We start from the raw sequence: 26019 nt of genomic DNA, 5'->3' as shown, positions 1-26019 counted from the left end.
AACGCTCCAACACATCACTAGTATTTGTTGCACCACTCTGGCTTTTATAACAGCTTTGCAGTCTCTGAGGCATGGACTTAATGCAGTGACAAACAGTACTCTTCAGCAGTCTGGCTCCAACTTTCTCTGATTGCTGTTGCCAGATCAGCTTTGCAGGTTGGAGCCTTGTCATGGACCATTTCCTTCAACTTCCACCAAAGATTTTCAATTGGATTAAGATCCGGACTATTTGCAGGCCATGACATTGACCCTATGTGTCTTTTGCAAGGAATGTTTTCACAGTTTTTGCTCTATGGCAAGATGCATTATCATCTTGAAAAATGATTTCATCATCCCTAACATCCTTTCAATTGATGGGATAAGAAAATTGTCCAAAATATCAACGTAAACTTGGTGCATTTATTGATGATGTAATGACAGCCATCTCCCCGATGCCTTTACCTGACATGCAGCCCCATATCATCAATGACTGTGGAAATTTACATGTTCTCTTCAGGCAGTCATCTTTATAAAGCTCATTGGAACAGCACCAAACAAAAGTTCCAGCATCATCACCTTGCCCAATGCAGATTTGAGATTCATCACTGAATATGACTTTCATCCAGTCATCCACAGTCCACGATTACTTTTCCTTAGCCCACTGTAACCGTGTTTTTTTCTGTTTAGGTGTTAATGATGGCTTTCGTTTAGCTTTTCTGTATGTAAATCCCATTTCCTTTAGGGCGGTTTCTTACAGTTCGGTCACAGACATTGACTCCAGTTTCCTCCCATTCGTTCCTCATTTGTTTCGTTGTGCATTTTCGATTTGTGAGACTACTGCTTAAGTTTTCTGTCTTGATGCTTTGATGTCTTCCTTGGTCTACCAGTATGTTTGCCCTTAACAACCTTCCCATGTTGTTGTATTTGGTCCAGAGTTTGGACACAGCTGACTGTGAACAACCAACATCTTTTGCAACATTGCGTGATGATTTACCCTCTTTTAAGAGTTTGATAATCCTCTCCTTTGTTTCAATTGACATCTCTCGTGTTGGGAGCCATGATCATGTCAGTCCACTTGGTGCAACAGCTCTCCAAGATGTGATCACTCCTTTTTAGTTGCAGACTAACGAGCAGATTCTGATTTGATGCAGGTGTTAGTTTTGGGGATGAAAATGACAGGGTGATTCCATAATTTATTCCTCAGAATGAGTGAGTCCATATTTTTTCCCTCTGCTTGGTCTAAAAAAGAAACCGTACTGGCTGCCACAATTTTTTTTCCTGATTTCTTATAGTGCTTCTTAAAGCCAGAAAGTTGCCATTTGAAATGACTTTAGTTTTGTGTCATGTCTGTGATCTGCTTTTTTTTCTACAAAATTAAACAACTGAATGAACATCCTCCAAGGCCGTGATTCCCATAATTATTGCCAGGGGTTGTGTGTGTGTGTGTGTGTGTGTGTGTGTTTACAGGTCAGAAGACACAATGAGAAAGAGATTTTAAGACATTACGAACCAATTCAGAAAGTTGTTTCAGCAATGTTCCATGAATTTATGGGCATGGGAACAGAGCTCAAGCACTTTGGCAGGTTGAGGGGATTACAAGGGTTAATGTAGCATAAACAGTAATTTTTAAATTATGCACAGGATTATAATAAACTATCAGGTGTTTGGTTTGTCCTTTTTATTCTCACCTTTAACCTTTCCATGTCATTTTAACTAATGATGATGAACTTTTAACCTGGTCTTTTTCTCTCACTTGTTTTGTCTTCCAGTGAGTCATTGGGCAGCCCTATATCTGTTCCTCTGCCATCAGTCTTCATCTGAGCCAGTATATCACTCTTCTTCAACGGCACTGCCGAGCCTCACCCCCTCCTCATAGGCACTGTCAGCTCCACCAGTACACTCTCCTCTATAGCCACCTCTTTCACCTCCTCCTCCTCCTCTCTACCCTCTTCTTCTCCTTTTACCACAGTGGGGGGGAGTTATGATGGGACAATGCCCCCTCACTCACGGCTGGGCCTTTTCCCAAAGCAAAGAATCCCGGGGCCCATCACTGTGAGTAGACAGTCAACAGAATGTTTAGGTTACCTGTTTAGGGCTTTAAACTCCTTCAAAAACATGTATCTGTGTGTGCTGTGTTTTTTCCAGTTACCATCACTTTCAGTTGTAAGAGCTTTCCATTGTGCATATATTTACAGCATTCTCACTCCTTGTGATAATTGTGGGTAATCCACTGGTCATGAAAATATGGTGGGGGGGGGGGGTGGTATTTTAGGGGTACAGGAAAAAAGCCTCAATAATTCACCAAAAAAATAATATTTTTGATTTATTTTTAGATGGAAGACATAAAATTTGGTGGTGCAATGAAGATGTTCAGGAAGCATAAGTGGCAAAAAACTAAGGAAAAGGCATATAGCAAACTGCACAAGAAGTTGAACATTAAGAAAGGAGAAAATGACTTGTATCGATTGGCCAGACAAAGGGACCTAGCTGGAAAGGATGTGCAGCAGGTTAGGGTGGTAAAGGATGCAAATGGTAAGTGCTGACAAGCGAGGAGAATGTTTTAAGAACAAGGGTGATGTGCAGAGCTACAGTAACTATAGAGGCATTAAGCTGATCAGCCACAGGACGAAGTTATGGGAAAGAGTAGTAGAAGCTAAGCTTATAAACATGTGAAGATCTGTGAGCAGCAATATGATTTCATGCTGAGAAAGAGCACTACTGATGCAATGAGTGCTCTGATAGTGATGAAGTACAGAGAAGGCCAGAAGGAGTTGCATTGTGTGTTTGTGGATTTAGAGAAAGCTTATGACAGGGTGCCATGAGAAGAGTTGTGGTATTGCATGAGTGGCAGAGAAGTATGTAAGGGTAGTGCAGGATATGTACAAGGAAAGTGTGACAGTGGTTAGATGCACCCTAGAAATGACAGACTCATTCAATGTGGATGTGGGATTACACGAAGGATCAGCTCTGAGTCCTTTCTTGTTTGCTATGGTGATGACAGATTGATGGATAAGATCAGACAGGAGTCTCCATGGACTTTGATGTTTGCAGATGACATTGTGATCTATAGTGAGAGCAGGATGAGTCTAGCCTGGAGATGTGGAGATGTGCTCTGGAGAGAAGGGGAATGAAAGTCAGTAGGAGCAAAACTGAGTACATGTGTGTGTGAATGAGAGGGAGCCCAGTGGAATAGTGCGCTTACAAGAAGCAGAGGTGGAGAATGTAGATGAGTTTGAATACTTGGGGTCAGCTGTCCAAAGTAATGGAGAGTGTGGTAGAGAGGTGAAGAAGACAGTACAGGCAGGGTGGAGTGGGTGAACAAAGGTGGCAGGAGCGATTCTGACTGAAGAATTTCAGCAAGAGTGAAGGGAAAGTGTACAAGACAGTATTGAGACCAGCTATGTTGTACAGCTTAGAGATAGTGGCACTAACAAAAAGACAGGAGGCTGAGCTGGAGGTGGCAGAGCTGAAGATGTGGCGATTTTCTTTGGGAGTGGCGAGGATGGACAGGATTAGGAATGAACATATCAGAGGGACAGCTCAGGTGACCGGTTTGGAGACAAAGTCAGAAAGGTGAGATTGAGAAGTTTGGGACATGTACAGAGGAGGGCCCAGGGATGCTGAGGGTGGAGCCAACAGGCAGGAGGAGAAGAGGGAGGCCAAAGATGAGGTTTATGGATGTGGTGAGGGAGGACATGTAGGTGGTTGGTGTGACAGAGGACGGGGGTGAGATGGAAATTATTGATCTGCTGTGGCGACCCCTAACGGGAACAGCCAAAAGAAGAAGAAAAAGATCATTATTCTATTGTCAGAGACAGTTATGCACGTATCACAAATCAAGACAAAGAAGAACTGAGAAACGGTCATGACACAGTCCAGTTGAAGAAATAAGAAATTCTTGTCAATCTGGAAAAACCTTTCAAATGAAAAGACTCTCAAACTACATAAACTCAGAACTGAACTGAAAAAAATCAACAAGAATAAAAATTACACTTAATTGACAAATAACAAAATATATATATAAAAAATGAACGGTTACTGAAATATAACTAGTTGAACTGTACTTTACCACTCAAGAACAAGAACAGTCATTCATCAATAGGCGATATAATCAAATGATCAAGGACTTATTTTGGGAAAGCTTTGTCAAGTACTGCAATATGGAGTTACATTCACAAATGTCACTTTTTAAATGTGCAAAAATAAAAATTTTGTTAACGTCCAAAAGCGACGTCAACATCTCTGGGCTCGGAGGCATCTGGCTTGAACCATCACACAGTGCAAATGTATATTGTGGTCATACATATTAGTATTCTACATCGTGTATGAAAGAAATGGATGCCGCCTGCTGTAGATGAAAGATAAAAGGACCATCTACACTATTAATCAGGAACAAGTCTAAAGGCTAGGGTCTGTCATGGTATGGGCAAAGATAATTTATACTTCTGTGATGGTAGCGTGAATGAAAAAAAATACATTGAGATTTTAGAGCAACATATGTTGCCTTCAGGACTCAGTTTGCATTCAGAATGGTACAAATAACAATTGAAAACTCTTCATTACTTGGCATTTTTGATGGCAAAATATCTTTTTTTTTTTTTTTTTAAGTGTTGTAAGAAGGAATAGCAACATTACAAAGTGGTCAGTGCTTTAGCATCCTAAAACTTTTTGGGAATGTGGTGCAGGCCTTAAATGCCCACACAAATCATGAAATATCTTCGGCTCATACTGTCTGCAATGAACTACTAAAAAGTAAATTTAAGAATCACTTTTTTTTTCTTTTTTTTTTGGCATTTTCTATATTGTCCCAACATTTGAGATTTTGGTTTGTCGTATAATTACACTTGTCATTTGCAGCAGATTTATGCCCCGTTTCCACCGAACGGTCCTGGTTAATACAGTATGCTATTTTGTGTGTTTCCACATAGATTTAGGAATGGCTACCAAAATTGCCGAACCGTACCGAACCATTTCTTTTGGCACCTTCCAGCTGGGGGTCTCAAACTAATGTACTGTTACAAAAGGGAGGGCAATAACCTGCTGCTGTGCATTGATTTGCTCAGTACCAAAAAAGCGAAAGCTGCAGTCATGGCACACAGTTCAGACAGTTTCCAATATTAAAATCATTCACACAGAGAGTAATATAAAGTCTTAATATTACCTGTTAATCCATTTCAATCAGATTCATCATCACAGCCTGACAAACCGTATCTACATAAGCATCCTTATTTTGGAAAACAACATCTGGGAAATATTTTGCTGATGAAACACAGCATTTTTAAAGAAGTCTTTCAGCTGGCATTTTGTCCCACAACAAGAAAGTTAACTTATTTTAAAAGTTGAAAGAATCACAGCGTCTCATTCATTCACGTCAGATTTTACCACAGGTATCAGTAGACTCTACAGCATTCTGCACATGATGAACATAATCCCACAATCCACCAAGACAAAAATAAAATTAAATTAAATTTAATAAATGTTAAATTACACTGTGTGGACTCTGTATGGAGTGGATGAGGCTGCGTGCCAGCACACATGCTTTGAAGACATGTATGTCGACATCTGTATGCTCCGCCTACCAAACATAAGAGTACTGCTGGCGGTGGAAATGCAAGCCAAGCCAGACGTTCCGACCCGTGCCATACAGTGCTGTACCGACTTGGACTGCTCAGTGATAATAAGGCTTAAGCAGCTCAGCTGACATTATCTTTGGCCAAGTCCTATAACTTATCCTGGGAGATCCCGAAGGTTTCCCAACCCAGCTGACAGATGTAATCCATCCAGCGGGTCCTCGTTCTTCCCCAGTGCCTCTGCCTAGTTGGACGTGCCTGGAGGACCTCCCAAGGGAGACGACCAGGGGGCATCCTCAGTGGCTCCTTTCGAAATGGAGGAGTGGTGGCTCCATTCTTAGAGTCCATCCCAGATGTTCAAGCTTCTCACCCTGTCTCTGAGTATAAGCCCAGATACAGAAGAACCTAATTTCTGCAGTTTGTAACTGAGATTTTGTTCTTTCAGTCACTACCCCCAAAGCTCAAGATCATTAGTGAGGATAGGAATGAAAATCTACTGGTAAATCTTGGCATGGCCCTCTTGGCCAGGTCTCCTTTGTAAAGAGATTGTGATCTCAATGGGACTAACCTGGTTATATAAAGGTAAAAAAAAAAAAAAAAACAAGAGCTTCAGCACAGCGCCAGCAGGATCTCAGATGTAGCGCTTTCAGTCTCACCATTCCAATCTCAGCCTCACTTGTGAACAAGACCCCATGATATTGAACTCTTCCACTGTGAGTCCAAAATGTAAATATCAAAGTCCATTGTCCAGTGTTGTTAGCTAATATATCTAGCTTCTCTAAAATATTAATCGTATCAATGTTCAGATTTAGGTGCCGTTCATCCTTAACCCAAAATAAATAGCATACCAAACAGCACCTGTCAGCTCTCCACAGTTTGTACGTGATCAGAATTGCATGCCACGCACACACACACACCTTTTCGTCTTTCTGCAATCTGCTGTAAGCAGGTGCTTTTAATTTGACAAACGAGACAGTGGCAGAAGACATTAAAAGCACTACACATTTCCACTCATGGTACCAACATGACATTTAAGTCACTCATGGTAACAACAGCATAACGCTTAACTAAAGTGACTAAACAGTTGAACTACAAAAACAATTCAATAACACTAACAACACTGTTAAACTAACATGAACCACAATAAACATTTAAACCCCAAACTCCCATGGTGCATTGCAGCACAATGTCCATTGTTTACTGGTTAGTTAAAATCACTAATTTCTCAAAAATATTTGTCCTATCAACTTTCTGTTTTTTGCATTGTTCATCCTTGACCCAAAATGCATAAGCATACCAAACGGCAATGTCAGGAAACTGTCGATCCTCAATTGAAAAAGTAATATTTGAGTAATATTCAATCTTTTTAAATTTTGTGTAACTCTTGTGATTATACCTATATGTGGAAAACAGTGACATATTGTCCATATTTCAGCTGTGACATGTTAGTTTATTTTATGTATGTATGCAGACACTAAGATGCCCCTTTTTTGTCACTAGAATGGGCTGAATGGTGTAAGGACATCTGCTGCTCTAGACAGTAAGTTCGACAATACAGAGTTATTTGTTCAGTGCTTACTTTGGCAGACATTGAAATATCTGTACCCAAATCCACTGATCTTGGGCTGTATAGGTGTTTTATGTAGTAGAACTGTGACCATCTCTCATGAGAAAAATGTCATGTATTAAAGGATTATTAACTGAGCACAAGGTCTGTACGGGAGAATATCAGACTAAGGGTGTAAGTACGGACCGAGCTTTAGCGAGGTCTGTGCGAAAACCACCAAGGTCTGATATATTCCCGTCGTTAGTGGTAAGTTTTCATCATGTGTGTTTTTTCCGATGCTGTTTAAGTTGGGACATGCCCAAGCTCTCCACAATTTCTCTATACTCACTCGACTGGTAAGCACTGAAAGCCGAGATAGGCATGTCCCAGCTTGTCCTTTAACACTCCGAAGTGGAGGTGGTTCCTTTGTCTCGCTCCATCAGCGAATCGGTCCTGACGCGCGAAGCCTCCGCGTGGCTTTCCATGACAAAATCTCTTGTTAAAGTGAATCTGCCGGAAAATGATAACTAGAGAAATTGCACACGACCGGTCCCCGGCTCCACACAGCGATCCGTTTAGAATGATGTGGTGGTTTCTGCCTCTCGATGGCGGCTCGGAGTGCGGCGAGCCGTGGCGCCATTGGTGGCCGTCCTTAAAGCTGTATTAACACTCCTTATTCTCGTGAAGCCCGTAACATTTTCACTGAAAGCCAGAATACATTTTTCGAATGGTTTTCCAGCTGCCTGTCTCTAACAGTTCTGAAAAAATTCTGATGGGAAAAAAAAGCCCAAATCATTCCGCCATTTCCTCGCCATGAAACAACAACGAGAGGGGTGGACCAGTGCTCACTCAAGCCTGCCCACAGGCGAATATGCAATCCGACAGGCGTGGAAAAACTCAAGCATGCGCTCGAAGGTTCAAGCTTGGCTGACGTAAAAACATATGAATCAAATCCATATATTTTTTGCATAAAATAAAAAGGTCGGATTCTTTTCTCACAGACCTCATATTTTACTCTCTTTTCAGCATCGTCATCGTCCACACCAAAGCCAGAATCACCATCTGTGAACATAAACACGAACGGTATTGCAGCACCCTCGTCCCATCTGCCGTCCACACTGCCTTCACACAGTTCCACCACGCTGCCCAACCTGACACAGGATCTGCCCTGTGCCAGCCAGCTCAGCTCACTGAACAGGTGACGCACAAGCACATTTTACTAGTCACATAAAAGGTAAATTCTTTCTAAGCTTGGATTTACCACCATATTTGGCTACTTTGTCAAGAATGTGCAGACTAGTGAAAGTTAATTTATTTTCTCATTAATTTATTTTCTGATTTTGGAACATTGGACCCCCCCCCCCCCAATAAATAAATAAATAAGGACATGGCTGCAGGTACAAGACATTTCTGCATATGATCAGTATAGACTCTGAGTGGCTATGACAGAACTCAATAGTTGTTTTGTTTAATTTTTCCAGTAATTTGTTTAATTTTTGTTAAATACATTAAAGATAGTCACAACAACAACCAAGTCAAAGTTGACATTTCTGAGCAGAGTGTGCTTGTTCAGTCTGAATACTGGACAAAATAATATTTCACAGAAGAGGTTTTATTTATTAATAAAAGTCAGTGTTTAGAGTATAGCTTGACTTGCTTTAATCTACAAAACAGGTACATGGTAATCAGAATGAGACCACCAATATGTATTCCTGCCCTAATAGTAAAAAGATACCGCATTATCATCTATGGCTTCAAAATGGCATTGCTTACACACGTGACAACCTGCTCCTGTGCTAGGCTAAGGTACATCAAGTAATGTCTGAGAACATGTGTTGGTGCTGCTCTTTGCTGCATCCACAACACCACGGAACCACCTGCCACCCAGGCAGAGAACTGGTTCGTTCCCACATCTCTAAAGTTACCATCTATGTGGCGCAGCCAGATGAAATGTGGACATCCCCTTTGCCTTCTGCTGGCACTGGGGTCCACAACACTCAGGCACCTGTGTGCTGGTTCATGCACAGAGAAATGCACCATGTGGCCAAAATGTCGCAGCTGATGCTCCCTCATAATGCAAGTGATACTCCTCATCTTAGTCTCTGGATTAACCGCTTGTTAATCCAGTGGTACCCAAGGATCCTTCGAAGACACTTGGTACCAAAGACATCCAGTTGTCGCCTTAGGTCATTGGTTTCGCATCCAAGCAAGACAGGCAGCACCAGGGCTGGACTGGGACCAAAAAATGGCCCTGGCATTTTTGGCCATGGCGGGCCCACCATAACTATTTTATATGATACACGAAACACACAACATACCAGAGGATATATGCACACATTGTGTTATTTCAAACATTAAAATAAAGCGCAAGTAGAATGTGCCACAAATCCTCCTTCAAGTGAAAGTGTTATCAAAGAAACACTGCTAGAAATGTCTTTTCAGTAAAGTTCAATTAAAATATGGTGTTTATACAGAGGAGAGTAGAAAGTAATATAAGTGCACCTTAAAGTATGAAAAACAGAAAGAGAGAGAGAGAGAGATGCAGAGACAGGTTTTCAGTTATGTTGCTGAGGTGCTCTTTTAAGCAGACATCATATTTCCCCAGCAATATTAGCAATTCCAAAAAAATGCCATGATCGAGGCAGTCAATGTCCAAGTTGTACGCAGCCTCATTGTGCTCCTGCCTGTACCTTAAGCCTTGGATCATTGGGCTTACTAAAAGCAAGGCAAACCAAACAAATAAAGCATAACGTTGACTACAATACGTCAGCCATTTCCATGCTATGTCTTCCGTTCTGTTAAAGAGCCTCTGGACGACTGGGTTTGTGGCATCCTGTTGTGGATGAAACTTAAAAAATTCCTGCCTCTTTGTGGGATGAGGGTGACTAAAATGGTCAGCTGCCTGATCTCCCCTGTGACTCCTCCACTTCTTCAACAGTCTCTCTTGACTAAACACAGAGAAACAAAAAGAGGCAGGAATGTTAATTTCACTAGTGTTATTTCTCTGGTTACAGACCAATAATCATCCATATTTCAGCAAAGCAATGTTTCACCTAATATTACATGATCAACTGTAAGCTATAACATCTGCAAACGACAAACAAGGAGAAATAACACTGAACACTTAGGCTAATAGGTGTTTACATTAGAGTGACATGAGCCTATCATGAACATGACATAAGATGTCATGAACATTAATGACGTCATTCAGCTTTTGTAATATCTGCGCACCATTGTCAACTTTATATTAGCCTACAAAAACCAATGACACTTTTATAACAGTATACCCTGCATTAATGTTCATGGTTTAAGTCAAATAAAGTAGCCAAGGCCTGTTATCTAATAAGGTAAGTTGGACAACAAATATACTCATGGCATTATTCAAAAACAAAGGCTATTTTCTCTCTCTGTCTCACACACACACACAGACACAGACGGGTGACCACCTCCAAACCAACGAGGTTGTGCATAAAATTCTAATTCATGTTTTAGTCTGACTGAATAAAACGAATACTGTATTAATTTCCTAAATTTACACTTTTGGCACATAATAATTCTGCCCATACTGATTTAGTGAAGATGTAGCCTAGCCAGTCGTTCAAGAGCCCTCTGTCCTCCCTTTATGATGGTCATTCTAACATTTCGCCAAGCTACTTCTTACCGGGTTTGTCAGTAGCTATTATGACCTCCTCCTGGGTCACGTCTCTCTCCTCCTCCCTCCTCCTCCTCGACACTGCAATCCACCTGGATTGCTACATCTTCCTCTATGTTTTGACTACTACTCTGTTCCACCGAACTCTGTGCCACCTCGACCGCCGGTGACACTCGGGGCTGCTTTTGATGTTGACAGCGCTTCATCCGCTTCGGTGGCTGAAGCACTGGCAAACATGTCTGTAATGTTTTTTTGCTGCATCAAGTTGTAGGCTTTTGAGCCTTTCTCTCGCAGCTTCTCTGCGCCTCCCTTGCATTTCTTGTTGTTTATCCCTTTCGCTAGCCGGATATTCACTTAACTCTCTCCAACTCCGTTCAGCTCAAATGGCAGAATTTGATAACCTGGCTCAACGTGAGGGGGAGGCGGGCCGAGGATGTTGAGAGATTTCATTGGATTAGCCAGTGTCCTTGAGAGGTTCTACAATGGCACATTTTGTGTTTCAAATACCGTCACGGCTGATTTGTTTTTTTTTTTTTTGTTTTTTTTTTTTACTTTTTTTTTTTATATATAAATAAAATTATGACAGCCCCCGGCCAAAAATACCCAATCGGCCCACCAGGCATTGCCCGGTGGGCCCTAAGCCAGTCCATGCCTGGGCAGCACCAGGACCCTAAGACTTGGACGCTTCCTTAACCTGCAAGATATCGGCCTCACCAAGTGCCTCTGTCTAGTGACATACATGTGTAAGTCTGGAAATAGCTTGACATACATGTGTATGTCACGGCTGAGGTACAGTTGAGGTAAGGCTAACTGTACAATCACACACACATATCTTCAACCGCTTAGTTCAATTAAGGGTTGCGGGGGGCTGGAGCCTATCCCAGCAGTCATAGAGCGTGAGGTGGGATACACCCAGGACAGGACGCCAGTCTGTCGCAGGGCCACAAACAGACAAACAAAACACGTCTCACACACATGCACCACCTACAGACAACTTAAAGATTCCAATCCACCTAACCCACATGTCTTTGGATGTGGGAGGAAACTGGAGCACCCGAGGAACTCACGCAAACACGGGGGAGAACATGCAAACTTCACACAGAAAGGCCACAGGCGGGAATTGAACTGATGACCTTCTCGCTGTAAGGCAACAGTGCTAACTACTAAGCCATCATGCTGCCCTGTACAATCAGTCATTTAAAAAATGTATTTTTTTTTTTTTACATTTTGTGTATATTTACATATAGTGAGATAAAAGTCCAGATTTTTTAGCTTCACTTTGCAGCAGCCTGTTAATCTGGACACTTCTAATGACGTTTTCATATGTTCAATAAAGTCAAGAAGCCAAGTTCTTTGGGACTCCTACAATAAATTCAATTAGCCTGTTAGCTTCTGTTTGCTAATGCCATGTTTGGATTATAATTTGATTTAAAATTTTATTTTGAGCATGTACAAAAATAAAAAAAAATTAAATAAACTTACAAAGAAATGGACATATAAAAAATTATTTGTATACAGTGAAAGCATAAGCAAAATAAATTGTCACACACTTGCCATGGTTTACATATTCGAAAAGGAGTGGAGAAGTCCAGTATTTATTTCACCCCAAGTCATTCATGACTAGTTTTACAGCTTCCAATTATAAATAATTAATGCACAAATTTTTGCTTCTTGTTGCATAAACCAGTAGCACTATGTTTCAAAACAAAATGTGACTTGTATGTGACAGGATGGATGTGACTTGTATGTTTTGTTTTGTTTTTGTTTTTTTGTATTTAATCATCATGCAACTTTTTGGACAGATGCGACTAATATTCTAGTGCAACATATAGTCCAGAAAATACAGTAATATTGTAGTTGCTCAGAGTTTCCTAGCACCACATACAACTGCTGGATATGTGCGGAAATAGCTTGACATTACAGCCACCACCACTTAACACAAGTTTCCCACCTGTAGCTACGTCCCATTAATAGATAAGCTGCAAAATAGAGGGTGGGTGTTATGTTGATGTGAAGCTGACTAATTTGCGTTCCACTTTTCCTGTTCCTGCCTTCAATCTGCAGCCATCCCAGCAGTCATTCCTCAGTTTCTGCTCTGGGCTCCAGCTCTCTAACTGTAAGTTTGGAGTGTGTTATCGTATCACACTGAATACAAAGCAATTTATTCTCAGCACTGACATGATGTACTGTCACAGTTATACACAACCTTAATACCAGATGAAGAGCAAACAGCAATTTTTAGCCTTCTAGGTCTGTATAGGAATTGTAGTAAAGGCATTACTTGATGCCGTAAAACCATGCAGGTGATCTTCAGTAATGTAAAAGGTGTTTGTTTGTCAGCAACATGTAGGGGGAAATGTGAAAAAATCATTTGTGTACACTCATTTTAAAGTAAACCATTGCTCCCCTTCCTCTGTCTTCAGTACACCAGTGTTGACAGCAGCAGTGTGAACTCTTTGGCTCCCTCCTCTGGCTCTTACACATCATCGCAGCCCTCCACCTCACTCCACTCACCCACAACAGCAGCAACAGTAGCAGTCGCATCAGCCACCTGCCCAGCATGCCCAACATGGGCAACAGCATGAGCAGCACAGTCAGCGGTATTGCTGGCACAAGTGGATTGCACTCTGCCGCTACCAGCACAGCGCTGGGACTTGGCTCCAATGGAGCTACTGCCACATCCAACCTCTCAGCACCTCGGACCACAGCGCTGCTCTCCTCCTCCGCTGGTATGCAGACATTCTGCTGTACTGTAAGCTCCATTTTCCATACAGAAGTGGTTACATTTACAGTATGTGAAGCCAATACCCCAAACTATGACACAGACTTTACATTCACAAATATCTTTTTTCCCTCTTCCATGTGTTGACGATAATGCTGTAAAGTGTTGCAGGAGAGGAAAAAGACGGCTCAAAAAGCATCCAGACTGTAAAGAGCAGAAACCCAGAAAACAGAATATACATGGCAAGCCACTTACCAGCACCCCTGCCATGATAGGAACATTCACAGTGGGTTGTTCCCAAAGTCTTAACACACTAGCACTCATCCTCAGCTTATAGAGACATCATTTCTTGTAATTCAGTATTTCATCACAATCTCTTAGTCACAGGCTGTGTCCCAATTCAGGGTCTGCAACCTTCTAAGGGTTGTGTCCACACAAACCATGGGTGCTAGTCTTGCATCATATCACAGATTTTCATCAAAATCGAAAATCATATTCCATTATTTCCGTCACAAGATACCGCTAATTATCGCTTGCATCTTGGTGTAGCAAGATGGCGCCTGTGTTTGGCCTTGCTGTCGCTGCTGTCCGTGTACCTGTTGTGTGTGTTTTGTTGTGACTCTTCCTGTTGGGCTACTATGGTCTTGCTTCTCGCTGGGTGTATGACCGTCATGCCCTGCTTAATATCAGAGTTTCTGTAGAGAATTATGGGGCCACATTTTTGCCTTTTGATGATGTGCCCTTTCGGAGGTCCCAGTTTGTGCCGTTATCTGCCAATGCTAGCGCCAGTTAGCGCTACAGGAGCTCCCGTGGACGCAGACAGAGGACTTTCCCGTGGTGGTGATGGCCCTCCTGCTGGTGTGTGAAACCTACGGACGCAGTGGTTTGTACATGGACTGCATTTATATAGCGTTTTTCAGTCTGCATCAGACGCTCAAAGTGCTTTACACATCAGTGCCTCACATTCACCCCGATATGAAGCTGCTTCCATGCAAGGCACCCACTACACACCAGGAGAAACTAGGGGATTAAGGACCTTGCCCAAGGGCCCTTAGTGATTTTCTGGTCAGGCTGGGATTTGAACCTTGGATCCTCTGGTCTCAAGCCCAACGCTTAACCTACTAGACCATCACCTCCCCTTTGTCTCTGCAGGTCCTTCGTGCCATCCCTCGGCAGTCTGCTGCTCTCAGGATGGTGCTGTTAAATGCACACTCCGTTACTAATAAGACTTTTATCTTGAACAATTAGATTTGATCCAAGGAACTGGACTTTTTGTTTCTGACCCAAACCTTTATATCTTAATTTATTTAACAATATGATGAAAGATGTAAGGATGTAAGGACTGCCTGTTTTTCCACATTAATTTCTAACCCAAAAATTTTGTTTGATACAATTAGAGATATTGTTACACCTGCATTTCCTGCTGCTATCATTCACTTCATTCAATTTTTTTTGTCCTTTTTTAATCAGTAAAATTTGTGATATCAGGGCACATATCGACCCCTCCTTTCTTCCCCCATCCCATATTTTACCCAGCTGTTAATTCTGGATAGTTTTATACCTATGTCACTGAAAGAGTTTCACCGGTCTGGCTGATAGAATTAAATCTTCCTCCTGCCCACTTGTTATCGTCCCTACCTCCCTATTTAAAAAGGTCTTCCATTCTATTGGATCAGCTGTTTTATTGATAATAAACAGATCACTGCTTTCTGTCTGTGTCCCTCAATATTTCAAACAGGCAGTTACTCACCCTCTTTTAAAAAAACCTCATGCTGATCCTTTGCACCTTCAAAATTTTAGACCGATTTCAAAGTTGCCTTTTATTTCCAAAGTTTTAGAAAAAAGTGGTGGCCAAACAGCTTAATGAGGTTTTTAGCTGAACATTTGACTCTTGACTGATACTTTTGATTGATTCCAATCTGGGTTCTGCCACTTGCACTCTACAGAAGCTGCCCTTCTCAGAGTTTCAAATGATATTTTTATGTGCAGAGATGCTGGTGAATATTCTGTACTTGTCCTTTTGGATCTCTCTGCAGCTTTTGACACAGTTGATCATGGGGTTTTAATCGAGAGACTAAGGACTTGGGTGGGCATTCCTTGGTTTGCCCTGGACTAAATCAAAAAATTGTTTTATTGCTTTATATATATATATATAGTATACACAAAATGGGTGAAAACCAAATAATTCTGTGTTGAGATTTCTCAATACGATGAGCGCCATTACCGGAAATGAACCCAAAGCATACAAAACTTGTTACACGAGCCGTGATTGTTCGGAAATCGAAGCGACTCTGTCACCGGGCTCTCTAATACAATTAGATCAGTAAAGCAGCTGGACACTCGTGGTTTGAGACATCCATTCCTTCTTCACTATCAGCCTCCTCTGCATGCTTTTAAATGCAAATTTTTTCTGTTTTAATAAAAGGTAAGAACACTACCAATTAATATAATGAATAAGACATTGTTTCATAATGGAAAATAGAATGGAGACAGGGTATTTTTATTTGAAGTTAGATGTTAGAACACTTATCTGGATCGGTGAGAAAACTCACTGAAGTGCATTCAAACGATAACGCTTAACATTTTAGTCAAATGTTGTTAAATCCATTGAAAAAGGTCACATCGCCCCAAAATATGCTGAATTAACAGCAAAGCAGATCACAGGTCACACATCTGATGTCACGTCATCTTCTGGTCACAATTCTACAACTAGGTCATCTTCAGGTCCCTCTGGTGGTAGATCTGCCAAGTCAGTATCAGGTCCCTCTGGGACACTTAGAAAAAGATACACTTTTTACTCTAGGGTTATATCTTGTTCAGATACAGCTGAGGACACTGATTTTTGTAAGTAAGAATTGTGTGTCAAGAATCTACCAGAATGCACTATTTTTAAAACTTTTGCCCCCACCCCAGAGGACTTTGTGCCAAAAAAGATTCAGTCAACTTTTTTTTCTCGCCAGCATCCATGTGAAAATCTTAAGGCTTCAGGGTAACGGAGACAGCGGAGGCTGAAACAAGCCTTTCTGAAATGAGACTGTCTCACCCACGGAGCATTTAAAAAAAAACAAAAAAAACTCTGTTTATTGATTTTTATAAATAAAAGCAGTAACATTGATTCATTCTGTAACAATTGTTAAGACCAACAAACAAGCAAGCAAACAAACACCCCCACCGCTGGCACATACCCCTCCAAGCACAGAAAATCCACCAAAAATAAATGAATAAATAACATACAAACTAATGACTCCAGCACAAAGCACACCAACCTGATACAGGGCTCAAGCTGAAGTAACGTCACTCTGCACTATTAACGTAGGACAGAAAGGGATTCCAGGTCTTTGCAAATGTGTTAGCAGTACTGGACAGGGTTACCCTAATTTTTTCACATTTAAGAAAATAAAGCTAGCCCACGGAGCATTTTGTGTCATTAACTTGACAGTGGACAAGAAAACAAGCAACGCAAATCTATTTGGAGTGTGTCCTAGTGCGCATTGCTTTTTAAACGGCAGGAATTATTAGCATCAACAAATGTGCAGGGCACACAGGCACTGTTGAGTGCTGGGGCTTTTTGTAGAGGTATGAAATCTAATCAAACAGATTGTCATTTGCCTTTTCCTTTAATCACCTGTAAAACCATGATGGATCAAGGAAACATATGAGAAACTGATACAAATTTTGGATATACATTTTTGTCCTGCAAAAGTACTTTTCCCATTCGCTAATTTAATTCCTTGTCAGTTAATGCCCCCGAGTCCTTCAAGTTTTATGCGTGCTCAAAAGTTTGTGTGGACATCAGGTGAACAGCTTTCCTGTTGGCTACATGTTTGTTGACTGTTTTGTCCTCTACTTGTTTTAAACATAGAGAGGACAGTTCCCAATGCAGCAAAGGTCAGACTTGCATAACTGAAGATAACGACGGCTGTGTGCATTTTTATCTGAACATCAGAGCACACGACAGATTCTCTTGGCGAGAAGGTGCCTCAGAGTTGTTTGATATCCTTACTGCTGCAGCAGCACTGTCAGCGCACGAACATAGTGAGAAAGTATGACATCATGATGCCCGAGCGAGCTGGATTCTATCATCATTTGTGTTCAGACCTCGGCGAATCCCGCTCAAATCCGACTCCCCCAGTGCGCATATATGTTTTGAAACCGGGAAATGGTTCTGCTGAGTGCAGCTCTTGTGTTGCCAGTGGAAATGTGACATCATCTGTCTATCACAGCCCCAAATCCATGGGAGACTGACAAATTAAGCGATATTTGCCACCGCACAAATGATTTAAATCCATAACTAATCAGCTTACTCAATCCATCATAGTGTGACCATTTCATTTGTGGCCGAGGAAACTTGTTGCACAACGCGCGCAATAGAATTTGCAGTTAGAGAGATGTAATACTAGAAGTTATAGTGACTAACTTAACACCGGTGGTATCCACTACTATGTATGATGTTGTTCACGGACTTAAGTGGAGCCATTTTAGCCACTGAGATGGCCCTCAGTTGGGAATTTCTGAATGCTTCACAACATGATGCCTGCACTACTTATTTAGATAACTAAAAATAACTGTTGGATCTCTAACTATACTTTTGTTATCTTGTATGCTGTCGAGCGTGCTGTGGTCTTTGATGCAGGCAGGAGCTTTGTTTTTCTGTTCTGTCTGTGATTAGAGTCTCTAATGTCTTTGTAACAAGGCATAGGTTGCATTTTAATAATGTTATCAACATCTGTGCTTCTCTCTGATCTCCACTCAATCGCAGCCGTCAAGAAGCAGCATTAATATATGGTGGAATACAGAGTTACTGTTACTGTTTTTATTGGCTATTACTGTAATTTATTGTTAATTTTTGTCTCCATTTCACCCATATGAGGGCATGCATTATCCTCATCTCAAGAACATGGGCACAGGGTGTAAAAACAACAAACTTCTCTCGCTCAGCAACACTCTCTAATATTCTCACGATCTCAAAATCGAGTCTCTCAGTTAGATACATGGCTTTGAGTGCAAATGAGACAGAGGTTTATGTTGATCAGATGGCTTTGCTGCTACAGAGGTACCATGTGTTTGTTGGTTGTTTGTCAGTATCCACATACTAAATGTTTCTTCACATTATAGTTATTTTATTTTATTTGCAGGTAAAGTTCCTCCTAACTTGTCACAAGGCGTTCCTCCGCTGTTGCCGAACCAGTATATCATGGGTCCAGGGGGACTGCTCCCAGCATACCCAGTAAGTATCCTGTCAGGATTTGGAGTCAAGGCAGTGCACTGCACGATATTATTTAGGTAGCAAATATACTTGAGTCTAGATAGTCCCCCACACAGAATGGACGACACACGACTATAAGATGTTTTACATTTTATAGTTTGCTCAACTGTGCTTTGTGTTTCACAGCAGATCTATGGCTATGAGGACCTGCATATGCTCCAGTCAAGACTGCCAATGGTGAGCATTTGTGTCATCATTGCACTCCTCCGTGCTCCTCTCTTAAGTCATGTTCCTTCTGTGACCCTGGGCCTGCGCTGTAGTTTATGACATCATGCAGCGCTAACAGTGTGGATGGCAAAGTAGAAACTAACCTCTTTGAGCAGAATTTATGCCCCATCAACAGTGGTGACTGGTGTTTTTGATTTTTAAGACACTGCACCTTCACTTGTTCATGAAGGGGGATTTGCTACAGGGCTGCATTGTTTCACCAGCTGTGCCTAATAAACTGGCCAATGAGTACATATTTGTTATTTGTGGCCAAATACAGATCTCTCACTCTCTCACAAACACATAAATGTTATTATTAATACAAAATAATTAATGCATTTAGCAATCACAGCGAAGGCATAGAACCGCTTCTCATTGATCTTTGCTTCTGCTTTTGTGATGTGTAACAATCGCAAAGGTACACAGACAAACAAAATAAGACAAAAGCAGTTGGAAGTTGGACTTGGAACACAAAGACTGTGCGGTTTGTTGGCATACCAATCATTTTGGCTGTTACAGCCAGAGTGACCATGGGTGAGTGAGGCTCCTGTGCTGGGTGTGACTGATATGTACACTAGCCAATAGCATTGGATCAAAAACATGAAAACGCTGCCAGTTGTTCAGGGATACACAGAGCTACACTCAACAAAAATATAAACGCAACACTTTTGGTTTTGCTCCCATTTTGTATGAGATGAACTCAAAGATCTAAAACTTTTTCCACATACACAATATCACCATTTACCTCCAAATATTGTTCACAAACCAGTCTAAATCTGTGATAGTGAGCACTTCTCCTTTGCTGAGATAATCCATCCCACCTCACAGGTGTGCCATATCAAGATGCTGATTAGACACCATGATTAGTGCACAGGTGTGCCTTAGACTGCCCACAATAAAAGGCCACTCTGAAAGGTGCAGTTTTGTTTTATTGGGGGGGATACCAGTCAGTATCTGGTGTGACCACCATTTGCCTCATGCAGTGCAACACATCTCCTTCGCATAGAGTTGATCAGGTTGTCAATTGTGGCCTGTGGAATGTTGGTCCACTCCTCTTCAATGGCTTTGCGAAGTAGCTGGATATTGGCAGGAACTGGTACATGCTGTCGTATACGCCGGTCCAGAGCAGCCCAAACATGCTCAATGGGTGACATGTCCGGTGAGTATGCCGGCCATGCAAGAACTGGGACATTTTCAGCTTCCAAGAATTATGTACAGATCCTTGCAACATGGGACCGTGCATTATCCTGCTGCAACATGAGGTGATGTTCTTGGATGTATGGCACAACAGTGGGCCTCAGGATCTCGTCACGGTATCTCTGTGCATTCAAAATGCCATCAATAAAATGCACCTGTGTTCTTCGTCCATACCTGCCCATACCATAAACCCACCGCCACCATGGGCCACTCGATCCACAACATTGACATCAGAAAACCACTCACCCAATCGACGCCACACATGCTGTCTGCCATCTGCCCTGAACAGTGTGAACCGGGATTCATCCGTGAAGAGAACACCTCTCCAACGTGCCAAACGCCAGCGAATGTGAGCATTTGCCCACTCAAGTCGGTTACGACGACGAACTGGAGTCAGGTCGAGACCCCTGTGAGGACGACGAGCATGCAGATGAGCTTCCCTGAGACGGTTTCTGACAGTTTGTGCAGAAATTCTTTGGTTATGCAAACCGATTGTTTCAGCAGCTGTCCGAGTGGCTGGTCTCAGACGATCTTGGAGGTGAACATGCTGGATGTGGAGGTCCTGGGCTGGTGTGGTTACACGTGGTCTGCGGTTGTGAGGCTGGTTGGATGTACTGCCAAATTCTCTGAAACGCCTTTGGAGACGGCTTATGGTAGAGAAATGAACATTCAATACACGAGCAACAGCTCTGGTTGACATTTCTGCTGTCAGCATGCCAATTGCATGCTCCCTCAAATCTTGCGACATCTGTGGCATTGTGCTGTGTGATAAAACTGCACCTTTCAGAGTGGCCTTTTATTGTGGGCAGTCTAAGGCACACCTGTGCACTAATCATGGTGTCTAATCAGCATCTTGATATGGCACACCTGTGAGGTGGGATGGATTATCTCAGCAAAGGAGAAGTGCTCACTATCACAGATTTAGACTGGTTTGTGAACAATATTTGAGGGAAATGGTGATATTGTGTATGTGCAAAAAGTTTTAGATCTTTGAGTTCATCTCATACAAAATGGGAGCAAAACCAAACGTGTTGCGTTTATATTTTTGTTGAGTGTACATCTCTGAGGGAAGGTTTGACATCCAAATTAAAAGTTATCCTCAGGTCATGTGGGAGCAGCAGGGTGGATTAGTGGTGAGCACTGTTGCCTCACAGCGAGGAGGTCATGGGTTCAATTCCCACCTATGGCCTTTCTGTGTGGAGTTTGCTTGTTCGCCCCGTGTTTGCGTGGGTTAGGTGGATTGGATACTTTAAATTGTCCGTAGGTGTGCGTGCGGATGTGAATGCATTTATGTGGACCTGCAACCGACTGGCGTCCTGTCCAGGGTGTACCCTGCCTCACGCTCTGTGACTACTGGGATAGGCTCCAGCCCCCCGTGACCCTTAATTGGAGTAAGCAGTTGAAGATGAGTGAGTGAAGTCATGTGACTGTGAAATGTTTATGACCTTTCATATGACCAGTACTGCGATCCAACCAGGAAGTGGGGTTCACTCTTACTCATGGAAGTGAAAATATTTCAGTGCATACCAACATTGACAGGTACTTGCATACTCTGAACGAACCACACTTATATATTTGTGCATTTCTTTTATTAATATTTTGAGGGGTAGTATTAGATTAATTACACCCAAGTCACCAAATAAGTCTGCTTCACTTTGAGCCTGGTGTCAGCATCTTGCTCTGTTTCATAAGCATGGAGCGCTAACAGGCTGAATGCTGCAACAGGCTCAGAGCTCCACGGTGGACGTTTAAAAGCACACATAACTTCAAATACACACCAGGTCTGTTTCTTTTGATATTATCTTATTTCTGGTCAATCAGGTCTACATTTCCAAAAAAAGTAAAGTTTTTCTTCGCCGTTGTCTGTTTAACTCCTGTTTACACAGACAATAAACAGGGGATGTGCCATACAGATGTCGAAAGGATCCTGCTCCCCTTGTTAGCGTAATTGTCCACTTTTGAAGACATTTTAAAGACATCTTTTTACAAACAACAATAATAATGAGAATAATAATAATGACAATGAATATATTTTGAACAACTAAAACATCATTCATTCACTATTACACTGAGTGTCCTGGTTTTACTACTACAATTCAACACTAAGTAGAATTTGTGGGGCATAAAAAAGCTGTTTACTTTTTTTTTTTTTTTTAATAAATAATGATTACAAACATTAACAAGCAGCTTTAAAAATGTGTGATTAATTAAAAGTCAACTATGGACTTGTTATCCATATACAACTATGGATTTTATGTCATTAAAAATTTTAATCAATTGACAACATGCATATACAGGATTTGCATTAGAATTTTTGTCCACTGAGTCTACTAGGTATTGAAAATGTGAGTCCTTGTCTAGAGGCACAAATCTGGGGAAGGGTACAGACACATTTCTGCTGCTTTGAAGGTCCCATTGAGCACAGTGGCCTCCATCATCCCTAAATGGAAGAAGTTCAGAACCACCAGGACTCTTCCTAGAGCTGCCTGCACATCTGAAGTGAGCGATTGGGGTGCAGGGCCTTAGTCAGGGAGGTGACCAAGAACCTGAAGGTCTCTGTGGAGAGAGGAGAAGCTTCCAGAAGGACAACCATCTCTGCCCCAACCCACCAGTCAGATCTGTATGGTAGAGTGGCCAGACTGTAGCCACTTCATAGTAAAAAGCACATGGCAGCCCATCTGGAGTTTGCCAAAAGGCACCTGAAGGACTCGCAGACCATGAGAAACAAAATTCTTTGGTCTGATGAGACAAAGATTGAACTCTTTGGCATGAATGGTAGGCATCATGTTTGGAGGAAACCAGCGCCATCGCTGCAGTGAAGCGTGGTGGCAGCATCATGCTGTGGGGATGTTTTTCAGTGGCAGGAACTGGGAGACTAGTCAGGATTGAGGGAAAGACGAATCCAGCAATGTACAGAGACATCGTTGATGAAAACCTGGTCCAGAGCTCTTTTGACTAAAGACTGGGGTGACGGTTCATCTTTCAGCACCACAATGGCCCTAAACACACAGCCAAGATATCAAAGGAGTGGCTTCAGGACAACTCTGTGAATGTCCTTGAGTGGCCCAGCCAGAGCAAAGACCTGAATCCGATTGAACATACCTGGAGAGATCTGAAAATGGCTGTGCACGACTCTTCCCTTGCAACCTGATGGAGCTTGAGAGGTGCTGCAAAGAGGAATGGACAAAACTGTCCAAACATAGGTGCAACAAGCTTGTGGCATCATATTCAAGAAGACTTGAGGCTGTAATTACTCCCAAAGATGCATCAGCAGTGTATTGTGCAAAGGGTGTGAATACTTATGAACCCGTGATTTCTTAGTGCTTTTATTTATATATATATATATATATATATATATATATATATATATATATATATATATATATATATATATATATATATATATATATATACATGAGGTCTGTTAGAAAAGTATTGGACCTTTTTATTTTTCAAAAACCATATGGATTTGAATCACGTGTGATTGCATCAGCCAAGCTTGAACCTTCATGTGCATGCGTGAGTTTTTTCACGCCTGTCGGTTGCGTCATTTGCCTGTGAGCAGGCTTTGTGTGAGCAGTGGTCCACCCCTCTCGTCAGATTTTTATTGTGAATAAATGTCTGAACAATTTGGAGCTTTGCTGCATCAATTTTTTCCAGAAACTGTGAGAGACCTCCAGGTGGACACCATTCGGAAAACTCAGATGGCTTTCAGGGACGATTTTATGGGGATTACACAGATTAAGGAGTGCTCCAGCCGGTTTAAAGACTGCCCACAGCGTCTGAGAGCACGGTGCACTCCGAGCGCCGATCGACAGGCTGACACCCCGCTGAAACAACCAGATCATTTCCAACGTGAAGGCTTTGTTGATCCGGGACGTCGTCTGACTTCCACAAAAAAGGCATAAGGCGTGGACATCAGCACTTTTTCGGCACATTCCACTGTTACAGGAGTTTTTTTCATGGAAAAAGAAGCAGAGGGATGCGCCACCGTGCCATTCATGGCGCGGGACAAAACCACCTCCGTGTTGGTCTCACAGGACGGCTTTGAGATGGATTTCAGATGGCTGTCGGTGGCTTTTTAGTCGTGTGACTATCCAAGAAATTGTGCATGAGCTGGACATGCCCCAACATGTCCTGTGAGGCTTCATCACGGTGTTGCTTTGCGCCATGCGGCTCTGCCGCGACGCACGGAATTCCTCCGCATGTCTGTCTCAATGTGCTGAAAAAGTGCTGATGTCCACGTCTTCCGCAATTCCTGTGCTAGTCAGAGGACGTCCCGGATAAAACACAGCGTCCAGTTTAGAAATGAATGGCACATTCCACTGTTACAGGAGTTTTTGTCATGGAAAGAGGAGCGGAGGAATGGTTTCCACCTGGCTGTCGCCCAGTTTCTGGCAAAATTTGATGCAGTAGTGCTGCTCCAGTTGTTCCACCATTTTCTTTGCAATGAAAATCCGACGAGAGCACTACACACGTCCTCACACAAATGCTGCTTGCAAGCAAATGAAGCAATCGACAGGCGTGAAAAAATTCACGCATGCGCACGAAGGTTCAAGGTTGGCTCGTGCAAGCATACGTGATTCAAATCCATTAGGTTTTTGCAAAAAATAAAAAGGTCGGATACTTTTCTAACAGACCTCATACAAACATACATAGATTGCCTTTTGATGTGTCCAAAAATTTACATACACTATCTTTAATCTGTGAGTGGCAGAGAGCTGCATCAAACACTTTAACACTGTGAGACAGAGTGTAAATGTAAACTTTTTTCATTCAATGGTTTTTGAATTGGGTTACACCTCTTGTCATTAGTGTTGGATGAACTGACTGCATTTTACTCTTTTACTAGTCGTGCAACATGTCGTGCCAGACTACCTTCAATATTTTGTCAATATTTTTGTTTGTTTGATTTTTGTGCAAATTAGGGAATTACGGCATGTCATAAATCATCATTGTATATTGGTTGAGCCCTAATTTGAATTGAGGATTTTATGTTGCTCATTGTGTGGTTGTATACGCAGGCTGTCAAGTGAATTAGCTCCTCATCCTCCTGTCTCTCTTTAGCCCTCTTTGCAGGACTACTATGGAATCACATTCCCTGGACCCACAGCTGCTCTCTCTGGCAGAGACGGGGGTCTCACTAACAATCCCTACTCAGGTAAAACTCACTTCACCGCTTATCTGCACTCCTTTACAGCCTGGTGTTTGTTGTCATTTCATAACACGCTTTTTTTTAGGTGAAGTCGCAAAATTTGCCAGGAATGACTCCACCTCCCCCACACCCCCCACGAGTTTGGCAACCCCACAGGCACCACAGGGTCAAAGCCAAGGACAGAGCCAGGCCCAACCTCAGCCTCCTCAAGCCCAGCCGCAGCCCCAGGGCCAGCTGCAGCACCACGGCAGTCAGCAGGCCTTTCTGCCTCCGGGCTACAGCTACACAGGCCTGCCTTACTACCCTGGTATGCCTGGTGCTGTACCCAGTGCCGCTGCCTTCCAGTACGGCCCCACCATGTTTGTTCCTCCTGGGGGCCCGGGACCAGCCTCGGCCAAGCAGCACAGCATGGGTCTTGGCCTAGGTAACCCGTCAGCGAGCCCGTTCCAGCAGCAGACGCAGCAGCAGCCCAGTGGTTACGGCCAGCACACCTTCAGCTCAGGTTTACAGAACAGCGTTTTCAGCCTGTGTTGTCCCTTTTTATATTCAGGATCTTGTGTGTCTGAGACACTGAAATGTGTGTGTGTGTGTGTCCAGGGTACGAGGAGCTGACAGCAGGGCCACCAGGAGTGGACTACACGAAAGGCTACAATTCCTCAACAGTTCCACAAGCCAAATCCGCTGCTGCAGGGCCTGGAAAAGGTAAGAGGAACCCAGAGAAGTCA

The 26019-nt window shown here is 42.5% G+C and overlaps 1 protein-coding gene across 1 annotated transcript in view; it reads left to right on the top strand.

Moving 5' to 3' along the window:
* The window catches only part of ubap2a (ubiquitin associated protein 2a), a 65793-nt gene that overhangs the window by 36156 nt on the left and 3618 nt on the right, over positions 1–26019 (top strand). The window contains 13 exon segments of the mRNA XM_034167101.1: positions 1749–1784; positions 1786–1850; positions 1853–2031; positions 7050–7089; positions 8122–8293; positions 12812–12863; positions 13171–13255; positions 13258–13476; positions 18605–18696; positions 18862–18912; positions 25207–25300; positions 25380–25796; positions 25892–25996. Of these exon segments, the coding sequence (XP_034022992.1) occupies positions 1749–1784; positions 1786–1850; positions 1853–2031; positions 7050–7089; positions 8122–8293; positions 12812–12863; positions 13171–13255; positions 13258–13476; positions 18605–18696; positions 18862–18912; positions 25207–25300; positions 25380–25796; positions 25892–25996 (1607 nt within the window).

Source organism: Thalassophryne amazonica, chromosome 3 (genome assembly GCF_902500255.1).
Source record: "Thalassophryne amazonica chromosome 3, fThaAma1.1, whole genome shotgun sequence".
Taxonomy (NCBI): Eukaryota; Metazoa; Chordata; class Actinopteri; order Batrachoidiformes; family Batrachoididae; genus Thalassophryne; species Thalassophryne amazonica.
This window is presented reverse-complemented; position numbering and strand designations above follow the sequence as displayed.